At 44.0% G+C, this 17,063-nt stretch overlaps 1 protein-coding gene across 3 annotated transcripts in view; it reads right to left on the minus strand.

The window, feature by feature from the left end:
• The window catches only part of fam162a (family with sequence similarity 162 member A), a 24,057-nt gene continuing 6,994 nt past the window's right edge, over positions 1–17,063 (minus strand). For all 3 annotated transcript variants that reach the window (XM_038972551.1, XM_038972550.1, XM_038972552.1), the window contains exons 3-5: positions 14,197–14,308; positions 4,263–4,371; positions 1–636 (exon numbers count right to left, since the gene is read on the minus strand). In XM_038972551.1, the coding sequence (XP_038828479.1) occupies positions 523–636; positions 4,263–4,371; positions 14,197–14,308 (335 nt within the window). In that variant the 3' untranslated portion in view covers positions 1–522. The remainder of the gene's footprint in view (positions 637–4,262; positions 4,372–14,196; positions 14,309–17,063) is intronic.

Below are 17,063 nucleotides of genomic sequence, written 5' to 3' on the forward strand. Positions count from 1 at the left end.
TTAAATGGGACATTTTGATATTTAATCCATTAATTTAAAAAGGAAAACAACTTTTCAGTTGGAGGTTATCTTAAGAAAACAAAGAACCAGACATGGCATAAAAGAAATACAGCTGCTAGCAATATGGGCTGTTAACTACTGTACTGAAATCCTACTTCCTGATTGGAGGAAACACCTATGGTACTAGAGATCGGGGTTGAGTAGCTCTGGGTACAGCAGCTGTTGGCCCAGTCGGGGAGTTCTTAGAGGTAGATAGAGGACTCATCTTGGTATCTGTGCCATTATAGCGCATGTGACAGAATGAGCAGCGTCATTGAGGCCATCTCCATTTTAAAGTAGTACATTTTCTTCTTGGCCGATTGCTCTCCACTCAATTGACTACTTTAAAATGGTGTAAGCCCTCTATGGCAATGTCCATGCTAAAATGGGTTTTATCCACGAGGAGTCCTCTCTCTATGGAGTGACAGACAGGAAGAGCCAAGTGCGGGAGCTTTTCCGGTGTGACACAGGAGGGCGTCTTCCTCAAGAAGTCTTCTCAACAGCATCAGCCTCCTCCCTCTCCATCTTGGCCTCCTGCCTCCATCTTGCTTTCTTTTCCATGTTCTGAGATGTTAGAGACTCATGCCTGCCGACAGCCTGGGGAACACACACACACACTTGGTCAGTCGATCCTTCTCACCACACACACACCTGGGGCAGCGAAACGATTGCCGGGATTCAATTCCAGGCGCATTATAGCAGACAATTTATGCTTGAGCCGACATGCACAGCATTTTCTTGTGAATGCGAACTCTGTGAACGTAAGGGAAATTATTTTAAAAAAAGGGTCATTGCTGGCTGTCCAGAGTATTTATTATTGGGGTTTATTACGAATTAGGGCTGTTGCGGTAACCGTATTACCACCACACTGGCAGTCAGGAGTCATGAAGGCAGTCAAAATGCCACATGACCGTTTAGTCACTAGGCATCTCCAAGCTCTGATGCTGCTGATGGTCATTAGTAGCCTACCAAACTTTCTAACTGCCTGGTACTCAGCACTCTACCGTCCCTCTAATCACGCTGACATCAATTCAAATGTAAACGAAAACCTAAATCATACACTTCACGAGAGCCCATGTTGCACAACATCTCTATTTAAGTGCATAGATGACATGGATTTTTTCCCCGCTGCCCATTTCGATACAGGTGCATAATGGTCCATTTTAAAATCAAAACAAATGTCACATTATTTAGTATGTATAGACAAGAATAAATAAAATAAAAAATTTTTTTTTTAATTGTCTGATGGTGACAATAGCCTATCACTTGTGAATTACCAAACTCAAAAAAATTAACATCCTCACTGTCAACTGCATTTATTTTCAGCAAACTTAACATGTTTAATTATTTGTATGAAAATAACAAGTTTCAACAACTGAGACAAACTGAACAGGTTCCACAGACATGTGACTAACAGAAATGGAATAATGTGTCCCTGAACAAAGAGGGGGGTCAAAATCAGAAGTAACAGTCAGTATCTGGTGTGGCCACTAGCTGCATTAAGTACTGCAGTGCATCTCCTCCTCATGGACTGCACCAGATTTGCCAGTTATTGCTGTGAGATGTTACCCCAATCTTCCACCAAGGAACTTGCAAGTTCTGACATTTCTGGGGGGGAATGGCCCTATGGCTGGTGGCATTGTCACGCTGGAGGGTCATGTCAGGATGAGCCTACAGGAAGGTTACCACATGAGGGAGGAGGATGTCTTCCCTGTAACGCACAGCGTTGAGATTGCCTGCAATGACAACAAGCTCAGTCCGATGATGCTGACACACAGCCCCAGACCATAATGGACCCTCCACCTCGATCCCACTCCAGAGTACAGGCCTCAGTGTAATGCTCATTCCTTCAATGATAAACCCAAATCCAGGTATTGACCTCTCCATGGTTGCAGGATCTTGTCTACTTTTACAAGTTTCTATTGAAATTCATTGTGGAGAGCTTATTTATATATTTTGTGTTATGAATACCAAGTATGTCTACTTCACCATCAGCCCATTTTATAGGTAAACTGCAGGGTAAAGTAAAAGTTGTATTTTAAGGATCCAATACGTAATATTGTACACTTATCATAATTAAGTCCAGAGAATACAGAAAAGTTATCTAGATATTCAAATGAGACATTTCAGGGATCTAGCTCATGGACACAATATAGAAAATGTATGCTGATGACTCAAGGACACCTTTGTTTTTAAGCCTTGGATTTCTAATCCTCTAATGTTGTTATTGGATCTGATTTTAATAGCTAGCATTTCGATGGCCATAACGAATAGATATGGTGACAGCGGACACCCTTGTTTAACTCCTCTTGACAATTCAAAAGTCTGAGAAGTAACCGTTATTTACTATTTAACACCTGGGGTTGCTATACATTATTAATAACCATTTTATAAAGAGAATTACCGAAATTGAAAAAAATGCAGGTATTTATAAAAAAAATCCAGTCTTACTTTATCAAATGCCTTTTCAAAATCCGCTATAAATACCATTCCTGGCATCTTATACGTTTCATGATGCTCTATTATTTCTAGTAGTTGTCGTGTATTATCTCCAATGTATCGTCCATGTAAAAAACCTGTCTGATCAGGAAGAACAATATCTGGTAAAAACCCTTTTAATTCTGAGTGCTATGCATTTTGCTAGTATTTTATCATCACAACTTTGAAGTGTAGGGGGGCCTCCAGTTTTTAGATAGACTGGGTCTTTATATTTGCCATCTGGGTCTTGTTTTAATAATAGAGAAATCAGACCTTCCTGCTGAGTACCTGACAGACTACCATTTCTATAGGAGTAGTTAAAACAATCTAACAATGGAGCTTTCAGTATATCAAAAAATACTTGATATGCCTCTACCGGGTATGCCTCTACCGGGTATGCCTCTACCGGGTATGCCACCATTTCCAGACTGAAAGGAATTAATAGCCTCAAGAAGTTCTTCTGTAATTTGGCCTTCACGCTGATCTTTCTGTACATTTGTTAATTTTCAAGTTTTTATATTATTTGGAAAGAATTCCTTACCATAATCTTCATTCAGTGGGAAAGGATGAGACAGAAAAGAGAACATCTGCCTAAAATAATTAGCTTCCTTTTTTATATATTTGCCATCTGGGTCTTGTTTTAATAGAGAAATCAGACCTTCCTGCTGAGTAACTGACAGACTACCATTTCTATAGGAGTAGTTAAACAGTATATCAAAAAAATACTTGATATACCTCTACCGGTATGCCATCAAGCCATGGGTTTTTTCCCCCGGATTTAATGGCCTCAAGAAGTTTGTCCTCTGTAATTTGGCCTTCGCACATTTGTTAATTTTCCTTTTTTTAAATATTATTTGGAAAGAATTCCTGACCATAATCTTCATTCAGTGGGAGAGGATGAGATGGAAAAGAGAACATTTGCCTAAAATAATTAGCTTCCTAAAATATCATTCGGAGAATCATAGATGACTCCGTCTTCAGTAACGAGTTTCTGCAAATTATTTTTGTTAGCGTTCCTGTATTGGAGGAATTTTGTGCATTTTTCTCCATATTCCATCCAGTTTGCTTTATTTTTGTAATAGATTACATTAGATTGTTGTTGAATAAGTTCAAGTTTTTTTGTTTTTCCTCTAACTTACTTTGCATCTGTAGTATCGTTTTTATTGCCATCTACCTGTACTATTAGTTAATGGATTTCCCTTGTTAGTCTTGTCTCTAACCAGAAACTGCTTTTCTATGATTGATGAAAATTGAATGACCCCTGAAGGTACATTTAAAGGTATCCCAAACAATAAGGGGATTTGCTGAACCTATATTATACTGGAAAAATTCAGTTATAAATTATTTTGTCTTAAGTTATCCTCCAGTAAACTATTTTTTACTTTGATTAAATTTCCAATATCCCCATCCACGTGGAGAATCTATAAGAGTTATGTGAAGGCCAATTAGATGATCCGATCGCATTGGATTGAATTCCGGGCTATATGTCCCACCATATAGATGTATATAGGATTCTAGTGACCAAAAGTATTTTTAGCATGGGCTGAAGTAGTCAACTGGGTGGGACTTCCAATGGGTTAAGGAAGGATCACATGACGCCATCCAGGTCATCAGGAGGGATCAGCCAATTAATTATACTGCTGAGAAAACATTCCGTAACTCCAGGGGGCAGTAAATCACCAACCTTGGCTTCATACCCATTTTTCCCTGATGACAGTGAACAGGCAGGCTGTAATGATACTCACCTTCTTCCCCATGATGACAGTTAACAGGCAGGCTGCAATGGTGGCAATCATCATCACGTAACACGCTTTCACTCTCAACTTGTTCCTGGCTGCATCTAGCATCTCAAACCTGCAACACACACAAATATAGACACGGTGACTGAATTAAATCAGGAAGTGTATAGGGGGATGTTGTCCCACAGACTATTAAAACAAACCAAAAAACCGTGGATAGATGGCAGCATTTGAGCAAAAACAAAGGGCGAGCCCCGGCAAGGTGACTGGGAATATGGTTGAATACAGACAGCTATTCCATCCGCAAGACAATCAAACTGGCAAAACGTTTGTCTCTGTACGATCACGGACTACCAAGTGAAAACCACGTCGTAGACACCGACGTCTTGCTCCCGGACAAGCTCAATACCGTCGCCCGCTTTGAGTTTAACCGTGCCACAGCCCGCTCCCAAAGACTGTTGGCTCTCGTTCTCCGCAGCCGACGTGCGTAAGACATTTAAGCGCGTTAACCCTTGCAAGGCTGCCGGCCCAGATGGCATCCCTAGCCACTTTTAGACATGTGTATTGTTGTGAATGGTTAGATATTACTGCACTGTTGGAGCTAGGAACACAAGCATTTCGCTACACCCGCATTAACATCTGCTAAATATGTGTATGTGACAAAACATTTTATTTAATTAGACGATTATACAAAAGTATTTGGAACACCCCTTCAAATTAGCGGATTCAGCTATTTCAGCCACACCAGTTACTGACAGGTGTATAAAATCAATCAAACATGCAATCGCAATAGACAAACATTGGCAGTAGAATGGCCTTACTGAAGAGCTCAGTGACTCATGCCACCTTTCCAATAAGTCAGTTCGACAAATGTCTGCCCTGCTAGAGCTGCCTTGGTCAACTGTTAGTGCTGTTATTGTGAAGTGGAAATGTCTAGGGGCAACAGCGGCTCAGCCGTGAAGTGGAAGGCCACACAAGCTCACAGAATGGGACCGCCGAGTGCTGAAGCGCATTGGTCCATGGTTGCGACACTCACTACCGAGTTCCAAACGGCCTCTGGAAGCAAAGGCAGCACAAAAATGGTTCATTGGGAGCTCCCTGAAATAGGTTTTCATAACAGAGTAGCCACACACAAGATTAACATCCCCATGCCAAGCGTCAGCTGGAGTGGTGTAAAGCTCGACCGCCATCGACTCTGGAGCAGTGGAAACACGTTCTCTGGAGTGATGAATCACCATCTGGTAGTCCGACAGATGAATCTGGGTTTGGCGGATGCCAGGAGAACACTCCCTGTCCGAATGCATAATGCCAACTGTAAAGTTTGGTGGATGAAGAATAATGGTAAGGGGCTGTTTTTCATGGTTCGGGCTAGACCCTTAGTTCCAGTGAAGGGAAATCTTAATGCTACAGCATACAATGACATTCTAGAAGATTCTGTGGCAACAGTTGGGGGAAGACCATTTCCTGTTTCAGCATGACAATGACCCAGTGCACAAAGCGAGGTCCATACAGAAACGGTGTGTCGAGATTGGTGTGGAAGAACTTAACTGGCCTGCACAGAGCCCTGACCTCAACCCCATCGAACACCTTTGGGATGAATTGGACAGGGATGCAAACTGGTGAGGGCCCAAAAATGACCTTCAAGTCTTGAGAAAAAAACAATCCACTAAAATTGCAGTTACCACGACAGCCTTCACAATAGAACGCTCGTCACCACGACAGCCTTCACAATAGAACGCTCGTCACCACGACAGCCTTCACAATAGAACGCTCGTCACCACGACAGCCTTCACAATAGAACGCTCGTCACCACGACAGCCTTCACAATAGAACGCTCGTCACCACGACAGCCTTCACAATAGAACGCTCGTCACCACGACAGCCTTCACAATAGAACGCTCGTCACCACGACAGCCTTCACAATAGAACGCTCGTCACCACGACAGCCTTCACAATAGAACGCTCGTCACCACGACAGCCTTCACAATAGAACGCTCGTCACCACGACAGCCTTCACAATAGAACGCTCGTCACCACGACAGCCTTCACAATAGAACGCTCGTCACCACGACAGCCTTCACAATAGAACGCTCGTCACCACGACAGCCTTCACAATAGAACGCTCGTCACCACGACAGCCTTCACAATAGAACGCTCGTCACCACGACAGCCTTCACAATAGAACGCTCGTCACCACGACAGCCTTCACAATAGAACGCTCGTCACCACGACAGCCTTCACAATAGAACGCTCGTCACCACGACAGCCTTCACAATAGAACGCTCGTCACCACGACAGCCTTCACAATAGAACGCTCGTCACCACGACAGCCTTCACAATAGAACGCTCGTCACCACGACAGCCTTCACAATAGAACGCTCGTCACCACGACAGCCTTCACAATAGAACGCTCGTCACCACGACAGCCTTCACAATAGAACGCTCGTCACCACGACAGCCTTCACAATAGAACGCTCGTCACCACGACAGCCTTCACAATAGAACGCTCGTCACCACGACAGCCTTCACAATAGAACGCTCGTCACCACGACAGCCTTCACAATAGAACGCTCGTCACCACGACAGCCTTCACAATAGAACGCTCGTCACCACGACAGCCTTCACAATAGAACGCTCGTCACCACGACAGCCTTCACAATAGAACGCTCGTCACCACGACAGCCTTCACAATAGAACGCTCGTCACCACGACAGCCTTCACAATAGAACGCTCGTCACCACGACAGCCTTCACAATAGAACGCTCGTCACCACGACAGCCTTCACAATAGAACGCTCGTCACCACGACAGCCTTCACAATAGAACGCTCGTCACCACGACAGCCTTCACAATAGAACGCTCGTCACCACGACAGCCTTCACAATAGAACGCTCGTCACCACGACAGCCTTCACAATAGAACGCTCGTCACCACGACAGCCTTCACAATAGAACGCTCGTCACCACGACAGCCTTCACAATAGAACGCTCGTCACCACGACAGCCTTCACAATAGAACGCTCGTCACCACGACAGCCTTCACAATAGAACGCTCGTCACCACGACAGCCTTCACAATAGAACGCTCGTCACCACGACAGCCTTCACAATAGAACGCTCGTCACCACGACAGCCTTCACAATAGAACGCTCGTCACCACGACAGCCTTCACAATAGAACGCTCGTCACCACGACAGCCTTCACAATAGAACGCTCGTCACCACGACAGCCTTCACAATAGAACGCTCGTCACCACGACAGCCTTCACAATAGAACGCTCGTCACCACGACAGCCTTCACAATAGAACGCTCGTCACCACGACAGCCTTCACAATAGAACGCTCGTCACCACGACAGCCTTCACAATAGAACGCTCGTCACCACGACAGCCTTCACAATAGAACGCTCGTCACCACGACAGCCTTCACAATAGAACGCTCGTCACCACGACAGCCTTCACAATAGAACGCTCGTCACCACGACAGCCTTCACAATAGAACGCTCGTCACCACGACAGCCTTCACAATAGAACGCTCGTCACCACGACAGCCTTCACAATAGAACGCTCGTCACCACGACAGCCTTCACAATAGAACGCTCGTCACCACGACAGCCTTCACAATAGAACGCTCGTCACCACGACAGCCTTCACAATAGAACGCTCGTCACCACGACAGCCTTCACAATAGAACGCTCGTCACCACGACAGCCTTCACAATAGAACGCTCGTCACCACGACAGCCTTCACAATAGAACGCTCGTCACCACGACAGCCTTCACAATAGAACGCTCGTCACCACGACAGCCTTCACAATAGAACGCTCGTCACCACGACAGCCTTCACAATAGAACGCTCGTCACCACGACAGCCTTCACAATAGAACGCTCGTCACCACGACAGCCTTCACAATAGAACGCTCGTCACCACGACAGCCTTCACAATAGAACGCTCGTCACCACGACAGCCTTCACAATAGAACGCTCGTCACCACGACAGCCTTCACAATAGAACGCTCGTCACCACGACAGCCTTCACAATAGAACGCTCGTCACCACGACAGCCTTCACAATAGAACGCTCGTCACCACGACAGCCTTCACAATAGAACGCTCGTCACCACGACAGCCTTCACAATAGAACGCTCGTCACCACGACAGCCTTCACAATAGAACGCTCGTCACCACGACAGCCTTCACAATAGAACGCTCGTCACCACGACAGCCTTCACAATAGAACGCTCGTCACCACGACAGCCTTCACAATAGAACGCTCGTCACCACGACAGCCTTCACAATAGAACGCTCGTCACCACGACAGCCTTCACAATAGAACGCTCGTCACCACGACAGCCTTCACAATAGAACGCTCGTCACCACGACAGCCTTCACAATAGAACGCTCGTCACCACGACAGCCTTCACAATAGAACGCTCGTCACCACGACAGCCTTCACAATAGAACGCTCGTCACCACGACAGCCTTCACAATAGAACGCTCGTCACCACGACAGCCTTCACAATAGAACGCTCGTCACCACGACAGCCTTCACAATAGAACGCTCGTCACCACGACAGCCTTCACAATAGAACGCTCGTCACCACGACAGCCTTCACAATAGAACGCTCGTCACCACGACAGCCTTCACAATAGAACGCTCGTCACCACGACAGCCTTCACAATAGAACGCTCGTCACCACGACAGCCTTCACAATAGAACGCTCGTCACCACGACAGCCTTCACAATAGAACGCTCGTCACCACGACAGCCTTCACAATAGAACGCTCGTCACCACGACAGCCTTCACAATAGAACGCTCGTCACCACGACAGCCTTCACAATAGAACGCTCGTCACCACGACAGCCTTCACAATAGAACGCTCGTCACCACGACAGCCTTCACAATAGAACGCTCGTCACCACGACAGCCTTCACAATAGAACGCTCGTCACCACGACAGCCTTCACAATAGAACGCTCGTCACCACGACAGCCTTCACAATAGAACGCTCGTCACCACGACAGCCTTCACAATAGAACGCTCGTCACCACGACAGCCTTCACAATAGAACGCTCGTCACCACGACAGCCTTCACAATAGAACGCTCGTCACCACGACAGCCTTCATAATAGAAGGCTCGTCACCACGACAGCCTTTATAATAGAAGGCTCGTTACCACACACACACATCTAAATACTGCACAAAAACATCTTAAGTAGAAATACAATGAAACAAACAGCCATTCTATTTTTGCTCTATTATAGTGGCCACTATAGTAGACGTCGATCAAGTGCACAAGGCTACATGTGTGCAAAAATAACGTTCACTGAGTAAAAAAAATTGTTCCTCACACATTACTGTCAAGTTCAACACAACAAAAGCAATATCTTTGGGATACACTGCACATTATTACATTGTACACGTTCTGCCTGTGGACATCTGTTCTACAATGTGCCAGCAGAGCATGATACCCTTCGTTGATCTCTTTCAGGCAGAGAGTACACCTGGCATACCCCTTTTAGCCACTGTATTGAAGAAGTGAGAAGTGGGAAAGTGTGTGGTCTTCCTTTCATCTCTATAGTGGCATCCAGCTTAAGCCAGGCCCAGCTCCATACCCTACATTACTCATATCTATATACTGTACTCTATACCATCTACTGCATCTTGCCTATGCCGTTCGGCCATCACTCATGTATATATTTTTATGTACATATTCGTATTCATTCCTTTACACTTGTGTGTATACGGTAGTAGTTGTGGAATTGTTAGGTTAGATTACTCGTTGGTTATTACTGCACGGTCGGAACTAGAAGCACAAGCATTTCGCTACACTTGCATTAACATCTGCTAACCATGTGTAGGTGACAAATAAAATTTGATTTGAGGGAAAACATTAGTTTGTTAGCTAGTTAACGTTTCAAACAAATTGCCAGGGTCCAGTAAGCAACTAACGCGTTACAACTTGAGGAACGGCAACGTTACCAGTTAACGTACGCTAACCCCATTCCGTACAAATGTGCGCAACCGCGACATTCAAACGAGGCTGCAAAAAAATAAATGGGACTGTAGACAAACATCTGGGACTGTAGAGACTGTAGACATAAACATCTGGGACTGTAGACATAAACATCTGGGACTGTAGAGACTGTAGACATAAACATCTGGGACTGTAGACATAAACATCTGGGACTGTAGAGACTGTAGACAAACATCTGGGACTGTAGAGACTGTAGACATAAACATCTGGGACTGTAGACACAAACATCTGGGACTGTAGACACAAACATCTGGGACTGTAGAGACTGTAGACATAAACATCTGGGACTGTAGAGACTGTAGACATAAACATCTGGGACTGTAGACAAACATCTGGGACTGTAGACACAAACATCTGGGACTGTAGAGACTGTAGACATAAACATCTGGGACTGTAGAGACTGTAGACATAAACATCTGGGACTGTAGACATAAACATCTGGGACTGTAGAGACTGTTGACAAACATCTGGGACTGTAGGGACTGTAGACAAACATCTGGGACTGTAGAGACTGTAGACAAACATCTGGGACTGTAGAGACTGTAGACAAACATCTGGGACTGTAGAGACTGTTGACAAACATCTGGGACTGTAGGGACTGTTGACAAACATCTGGGACTGTAGGGACTGTAGACAAACATCTGGGACTGTAGAGACTGTAGACAAACATCTGGGACTGTAGGGACTAGACAAACATCTGGGACTGTAGAGACTGTAGACATAAACATCTGGGACTGTAGACATAAACATCTGGGACTGTAGAGACTGTAGACAAACATCTGGGACTGTAGAGACTGTAGACATAAACATCTGGGACTGTAGACATAAACATCTGGGACTGTAGAGACTGTAGACAAACATCTGGGACTGTAGAGACTGTAGACATAAACATCTGGGACTGTAGACATAAACATCTGGGACTGTAGAGACTGTAGACAAACATCTGGGACTGTAGAGACTGTAGACAAACATCTGGGACTGTAGAGACTGTAGACATAAACATCTGGGACTGTAGACATACACATCTGGGACTGTAGACATAAACATCTGGGACTGTAGAGACTGTAGACAAACATCTGGGACTGTAGACATAAACATCTGGGACTGTAGAGACTGTAGACAAACATCTGGGACTGTAGAGACTGTAGACATAAACATCTGGGACTGTAGACATACACATCTGGGACTGTAGACATACACATCTGGGACTGTAGAGACTGTAGACAAACATCTGGGACTGTAGAGACTGTAGACAAACATCTGGGACTGTAGAGACTGTAGACAAACATCTGGGACTGTAGAGACTGTAGACAAACATCTGGGACTGTAGGGACTGTTGACAAACATCTGGGACTGTAGGGACTGTTGACAAACATCTGGGACTGTAGGGACTGTTGACAAACATCTGGGACTGTAGGGACTGTTGACAAACATCTGGGACTGTAGAGACTGTTGACAAACATCTGGGACTGTAGGGACTGTTGACAAACATCTGGGACTGTAGGGACTGTTGACAAACATCTGGGACTGTTGACAAACATCTGGGACTGTTGACAAACATCTGGGACTGTAGAGACTGTAGACAAACATCTGGGACTGTAGAGACTGTTGACAAACATCTGGGACTGTAGAGACTGTTGACAAACATCTGGGGTGTGAACTACATTTCTATTCAAGCATTGATTGGATCTTTAGTATTGTAGAAAGTAAAAAATAAAAAGACCTCTCCGACGCTGTACGTTAATGTCATGGCGTAACAGCAACTAATTCGGTCTTACAGCCTCTCTCCACCAGGTGTAGCACTTCTCTCACCGTTTAAAAACAAGAAAGGGACAGTGACGGGGGTAAGGGGGGATACCTAGGCATCACTGCAAGCTATCATGACTCTCAAAAGCCGCTGATTACTTCTGAAGAGCGGGTTTTTAGGACGATGCTAAAGTGATTCAAATTCGACACAAACCTTCAAATAGGTATGTAATGACACATTATATAAACTCTTTATAGTGTTTTATTTACATTTTAGAGGCGATAAGTTGGACAGATCGGGTGAAAAAAGCCGTTTCCCCACAAGACATCTCTCCTTCTCACTATCACGCAATAGGTTTTGCTTCCCCACCCGCCATTTTTAAGAAGACCCGACGGAGCTCATTGCCTTCTTGAATCATGCAGAGATGGGCATCATGAAGGTCTCGTCATTAATTTTGTTGGAAAGGGGAGAAATTGTGCTTTACAATGGTATTGATATTACAGTTGATCTACAAGTATTACTTTTTTGTGCGCTAAAATAAGGTCAATTGTACGGACCAGCGCGATGTACAAAAGTGAGATAGTTTACGTTAATACTATAGCGAATTGGTTAGGTTACTAACGTTAGCTCATCTGATGGAACATTGTCTGACTATTTGCCAACTAATTTTCACACCATAAACTCAATTATTTGATCAGTTAAGTTGGCTAATGTTGCTCAATATTTCTCTGGCTAGCTAACGGATAATTCGATCCAGCGAGCAAAAATACTTAACAAATGATAACAATACTTGTCCCACCACACATTCTCCATCGTCTAAAACTTTCCAAATGCCAGTTGTTTTTCGTTTACAGGTCATGAAGTACGCTCCCCAGTCTCCGTGGTCAGGCTTCTCACCTACCTCTTCGTTAACGTTCAGGGGACGCGCTGCTGTAAGTTAATTAATTGGCAAACTGCTTTCCCACTCTCATTCCAAAGCTGATGCTGCAACCTGAAAATTGGTTGTCTCTTCTCTTCAGTCACTTGCTGCATTCTGTAGTTATGTGAACAATTGGCTTCTGGCCTTGGATACAGCCAGGATTGTTCAAAACGCTCATCACTCGTTTGCATACAAAGACCCCCCCCCCTAAACTTCTCTCATCGGAACTACACGAAACACGTAGGTTACCTATTTTGGATTCAAAACGGTGAATTTCACCTGAATGTGACTAGTTTGCGTCACTGATTGAAACGCTGACTGCCTAATCGCCCAACATCAGCGCCCGACCTCACTAATGCTTGTGGTTGAATGAAAGCAAGTCCGCACAGCAATGTTCCAACATCTCGTGGAAAGCCTTTCCAGAAGAGTGGAGGCTGTTATAGCAGCAAATGGGGACCGACTCCATATTAATGTCCATGATTTTGGAATGAGATGTTCGACGAGCAGGTGTCCAGATACTTTTGGTCATGTGGTGTAGCATCTCAAACAGGGAACAAAACCAGGCAGAACATTTCAAAACTCTACACGGGTTTTCCTGTTGGAGTGACCATGTAAAAGAGGGATCCGTGGGAGGGTGATTAAGTGTCATATCGATCCCGTTAACGGGACTGCAGCCATAAAAGGTTTTAAGTGTATAGGACAGAGGGGTGTGTGTGCGTGCGTACGTGCCAGTGTGCTACTTCGGCTTCATATCAAACCAGCAGATCATTTCTCAGATGTCAGGAACCCGAATCACAGCAATTACCTAAAACACAACCTGCTACAGAGACACACACCTGAAAGAGGCAGAGAGAAAGCGAGAGGCAGAGAGAAAGCGAGAGGCAGAGAGACAGCGAGAGGCAGAGAGACAGCGAGAGGCAGAGAGACAGCGAGAGGCAGAGAGACAGCGAGAGGCAGAGAGACAGCGAGAGGCAGAGAGACAGCGAGAGGCAGAGAGACAGCGAGAGGCAGAGAGACAGCGAGAGGCAGAGAGACAGCGAGAGGCAGAGAGACAGCGAGAGGCAGAGAGACAGCGAGAGGCAGAGAGACAGCGAGAGGCAGAGAGACAGCGAGAGGCAGAGAGAAAGCGAGAGGCAGAGAGAAAGCGAGAGGCAGAGAGACCTCATTTGAACTACAGTGTTAAGAGCCAATCAGGGGCAGGTGTGTTGGGAGGTCTGGTTGTAAACAGAAAGTGTCCACTTACGACACTATCTCTGGGATCTGGTCAGGGGTCTTGAAGCGTCCAGACCAGACCAGGATCCTCTGGTCCATGGGAGAGGGTCTGTAGCCGGGGAGTTTAAAGGCTGGACGGGGATCTGGGAAAAGGACACAATCAATGCACAGACGAGGTCACGAAAACCATGTGATCCTGGATGGCCAGATGGCAGTTTATTTTCATTGTTGCTATGTGGGGAATCTAGCTCGTTTCATCTTGTTCTTGATGTCTTGTTATGAGGTGTTTGTTGTCTATGCCAATATGGCTAAAATTCACTCATTATGCAAATGTATTCATGTTTCAATACACATTGAAGAAATGTAGTTTACGTGTTGTCAATCTAAACCAACCTTGCCCGTTTTGCCCTATAGTTGTGCACACGTCAGTTTTGTTGCTGAACAAACCAGTCTATAGCAGCAGTTTGGTTGTGCATCATGAATTCAGCATAGCAAGTTTGAATGAAGGTCTGGTTATTAAATGTGTAAATAGTTTAATCCATTCTCCGGAAGCCTTGTCCGAGCCAGAACGGCCCATAGGACAGGACCCCATTTCCTGTTTCTGTAGCAAGGCAGCTTGATGTACTGTACACCTCCTGGACAGGGCTATAGTTGATTGTATATAGACTAGAAGTCGACCGATTACGATTTTTCAACGCCGATACTGATTATTGGAGGACCAAAAAAAAGCCCATACCGATTGAAAATCGGCCAATATATCTATATATTTGTAATAATGACAATTACAACACTGAATGAACACTTATTTTAACTTAATACATAAATACAAATCTATTTAGCCTCAAATAAATAATGAAACATGTTGAATTTTAGTTTAGAACGCAAAAAGTGTTGGAGAAGTAAAAGTGCAATATGTGCCATGTAAAAAAGCTAATGTGTAAATTCCTTGCTCAGAAGATAAAAGAAACCACCAGCTTTCATATGTTAACATGAGTCTTCTATATTCCCAGTTAAGAAGTTTTAGGTTGTAGTTATAGGACTATTTCTCTCTATACCATTTGTATTTCATATACCTTTGACTATTAGATGTTCTTATTAGGCACAATAGTATTGCCAGCCTAATCTCGGGAGGTGATAGGCTTGAAGTCAAACAGCGCTGTGAAGCAAGCATTGCGAAGAGCTGCTGGCAAACGCAGGCAAGTGCTGTTTGAATGAATGCTTACGAGCCTGCTGCTGCCTACCATCGCTCAGTCAGACTGCTCTATCAAATCAGACTTTATAATAAACACAGAAATACGAGCCTTAGGTCATTAATATGGTCAAATCCAGAAACTATCATTTCAAAAACAAAACGTTTATTCCTTCAGTGAAATACGGAACCGTTCCGTATTTTATCTAACGGGTGGCATCCATAAGTCTAAATATCGCTGTTACATTGCACAACCGTCAATGTTATGTCATAATTATGTAAAATTCTGGCAAATTAATTACGTCTTTGTTAGGAAGAAATGGTCTTCACACAGTTCGCAACGAGCCAGGCGGCCCAAACTGCTGCATATACCCTGACTCTGCTTGCACAGAACGCAAGAGAAGTGACAATTTCTCTAGTTAATATTGCCTGCTAACATGAATTTCTTTTAACTTCTTGAGGGCAGGGGGCAGCATTTTCACTTCCGGGAAAAATAGCATGCCAAGATTCAACTGCTTGCTACTCATCCCCAGAATATAAGATATGCATATTATTAGTAGATTTGGATAGAAAACACTCTGAAGTTTCTAAAACTGTTTGAATCATGTCTGTGAGTATAACAGAACTTATGTAGCAGGCAAAACCCTGAGGACAAACCATTCAGAATTTTGATTTTTTTGATGTCACTGTCTTTTCAATTAGTTTTTTTTAGAGACACCAGATTTCTAATGGACTTGCTTGCAGTTCCTACCGCTTCCACTGGATGTCACCAGTTCTTGGAAATCGTTTGCGGTTATTCCTTTGTGTAGTGAAGAATTAGGGCTATCATAAATGAGGTTCACATGAAGTACATTTTTGGAGAGAGTCACGTTACGAAATAAGTTGCGTCAGTTTGTTTTCTTTTTGTATTGAACACAGATCATCCCGTCTTCAAATTGATCGATTATTATTGTTTAAAAATACCTAACGTTGTATTACCAAAGTAGTTTGAAATGTTTTGGTAAAGTTTACATGTAACTTTTGATATATTTTGTAGTGACTTGGCGAAAGTTGGAAGCTGTGTTTTTCTGGATGAAACGGTCCAAATAAATGGACATTTTGGATATATATATCGACTGAATTAATCGAACAAAAGGACCATTTGTGATGTTTATGGGACATATTGGAGTGCCAACAAAAGAATTTCGTCAAAGGCATGATTTATATTTTATTTCTGCGTTTTGTGTCGTGCTTGCAGTGTTGAATTATGCTACTCTGTTTACTGTTGTGCTATCATCAGATAATAGCATCTTATGCTTTCGCTGAAAAGCCTTTTTGAAATCTGACATGTTGGCTGGATTCACAACAAGTGTAGCTTTAATTTGGTATCTTACATGTGTGATTTAATGAAAGTTTGATTTTTATATCATGTTATTTGAATATGGCGCTCTGTATTTTCCCTGGCTATTGACCGGTGGGCCACCTGCCCCAGAGAAGTTAACTAAACATGCAAGTTTTTTAAAGTTTTTTTATATTTGTCTATTGATTTTAAGAAAGGCATTGATGTTTATGGTTAGGTACAACGACAGTGCTTTTTTCACGAATGCGCTTGTTAAATCATCCCCCGTTTGGCGAAGTAGGCTGTGATTCGATGATAAATTAACAGGCACCGCATTGATTATATGCAACGCAGGACAAGCTAGTTAACCTAGTAATATCATCAACCAGGT

The sequence above is a fragment of the Salvelinus namaycush genome, chromosome 33 (genome assembly GCF_016432855.1).
Source record: "Salvelinus namaycush isolate Seneca chromosome 33, SaNama_1.0, whole genome shotgun sequence".
Taxonomy (NCBI): Eukaryota; Metazoa; Chordata; class Actinopteri; order Salmoniformes; family Salmonidae; genus Salvelinus; species Salvelinus namaycush.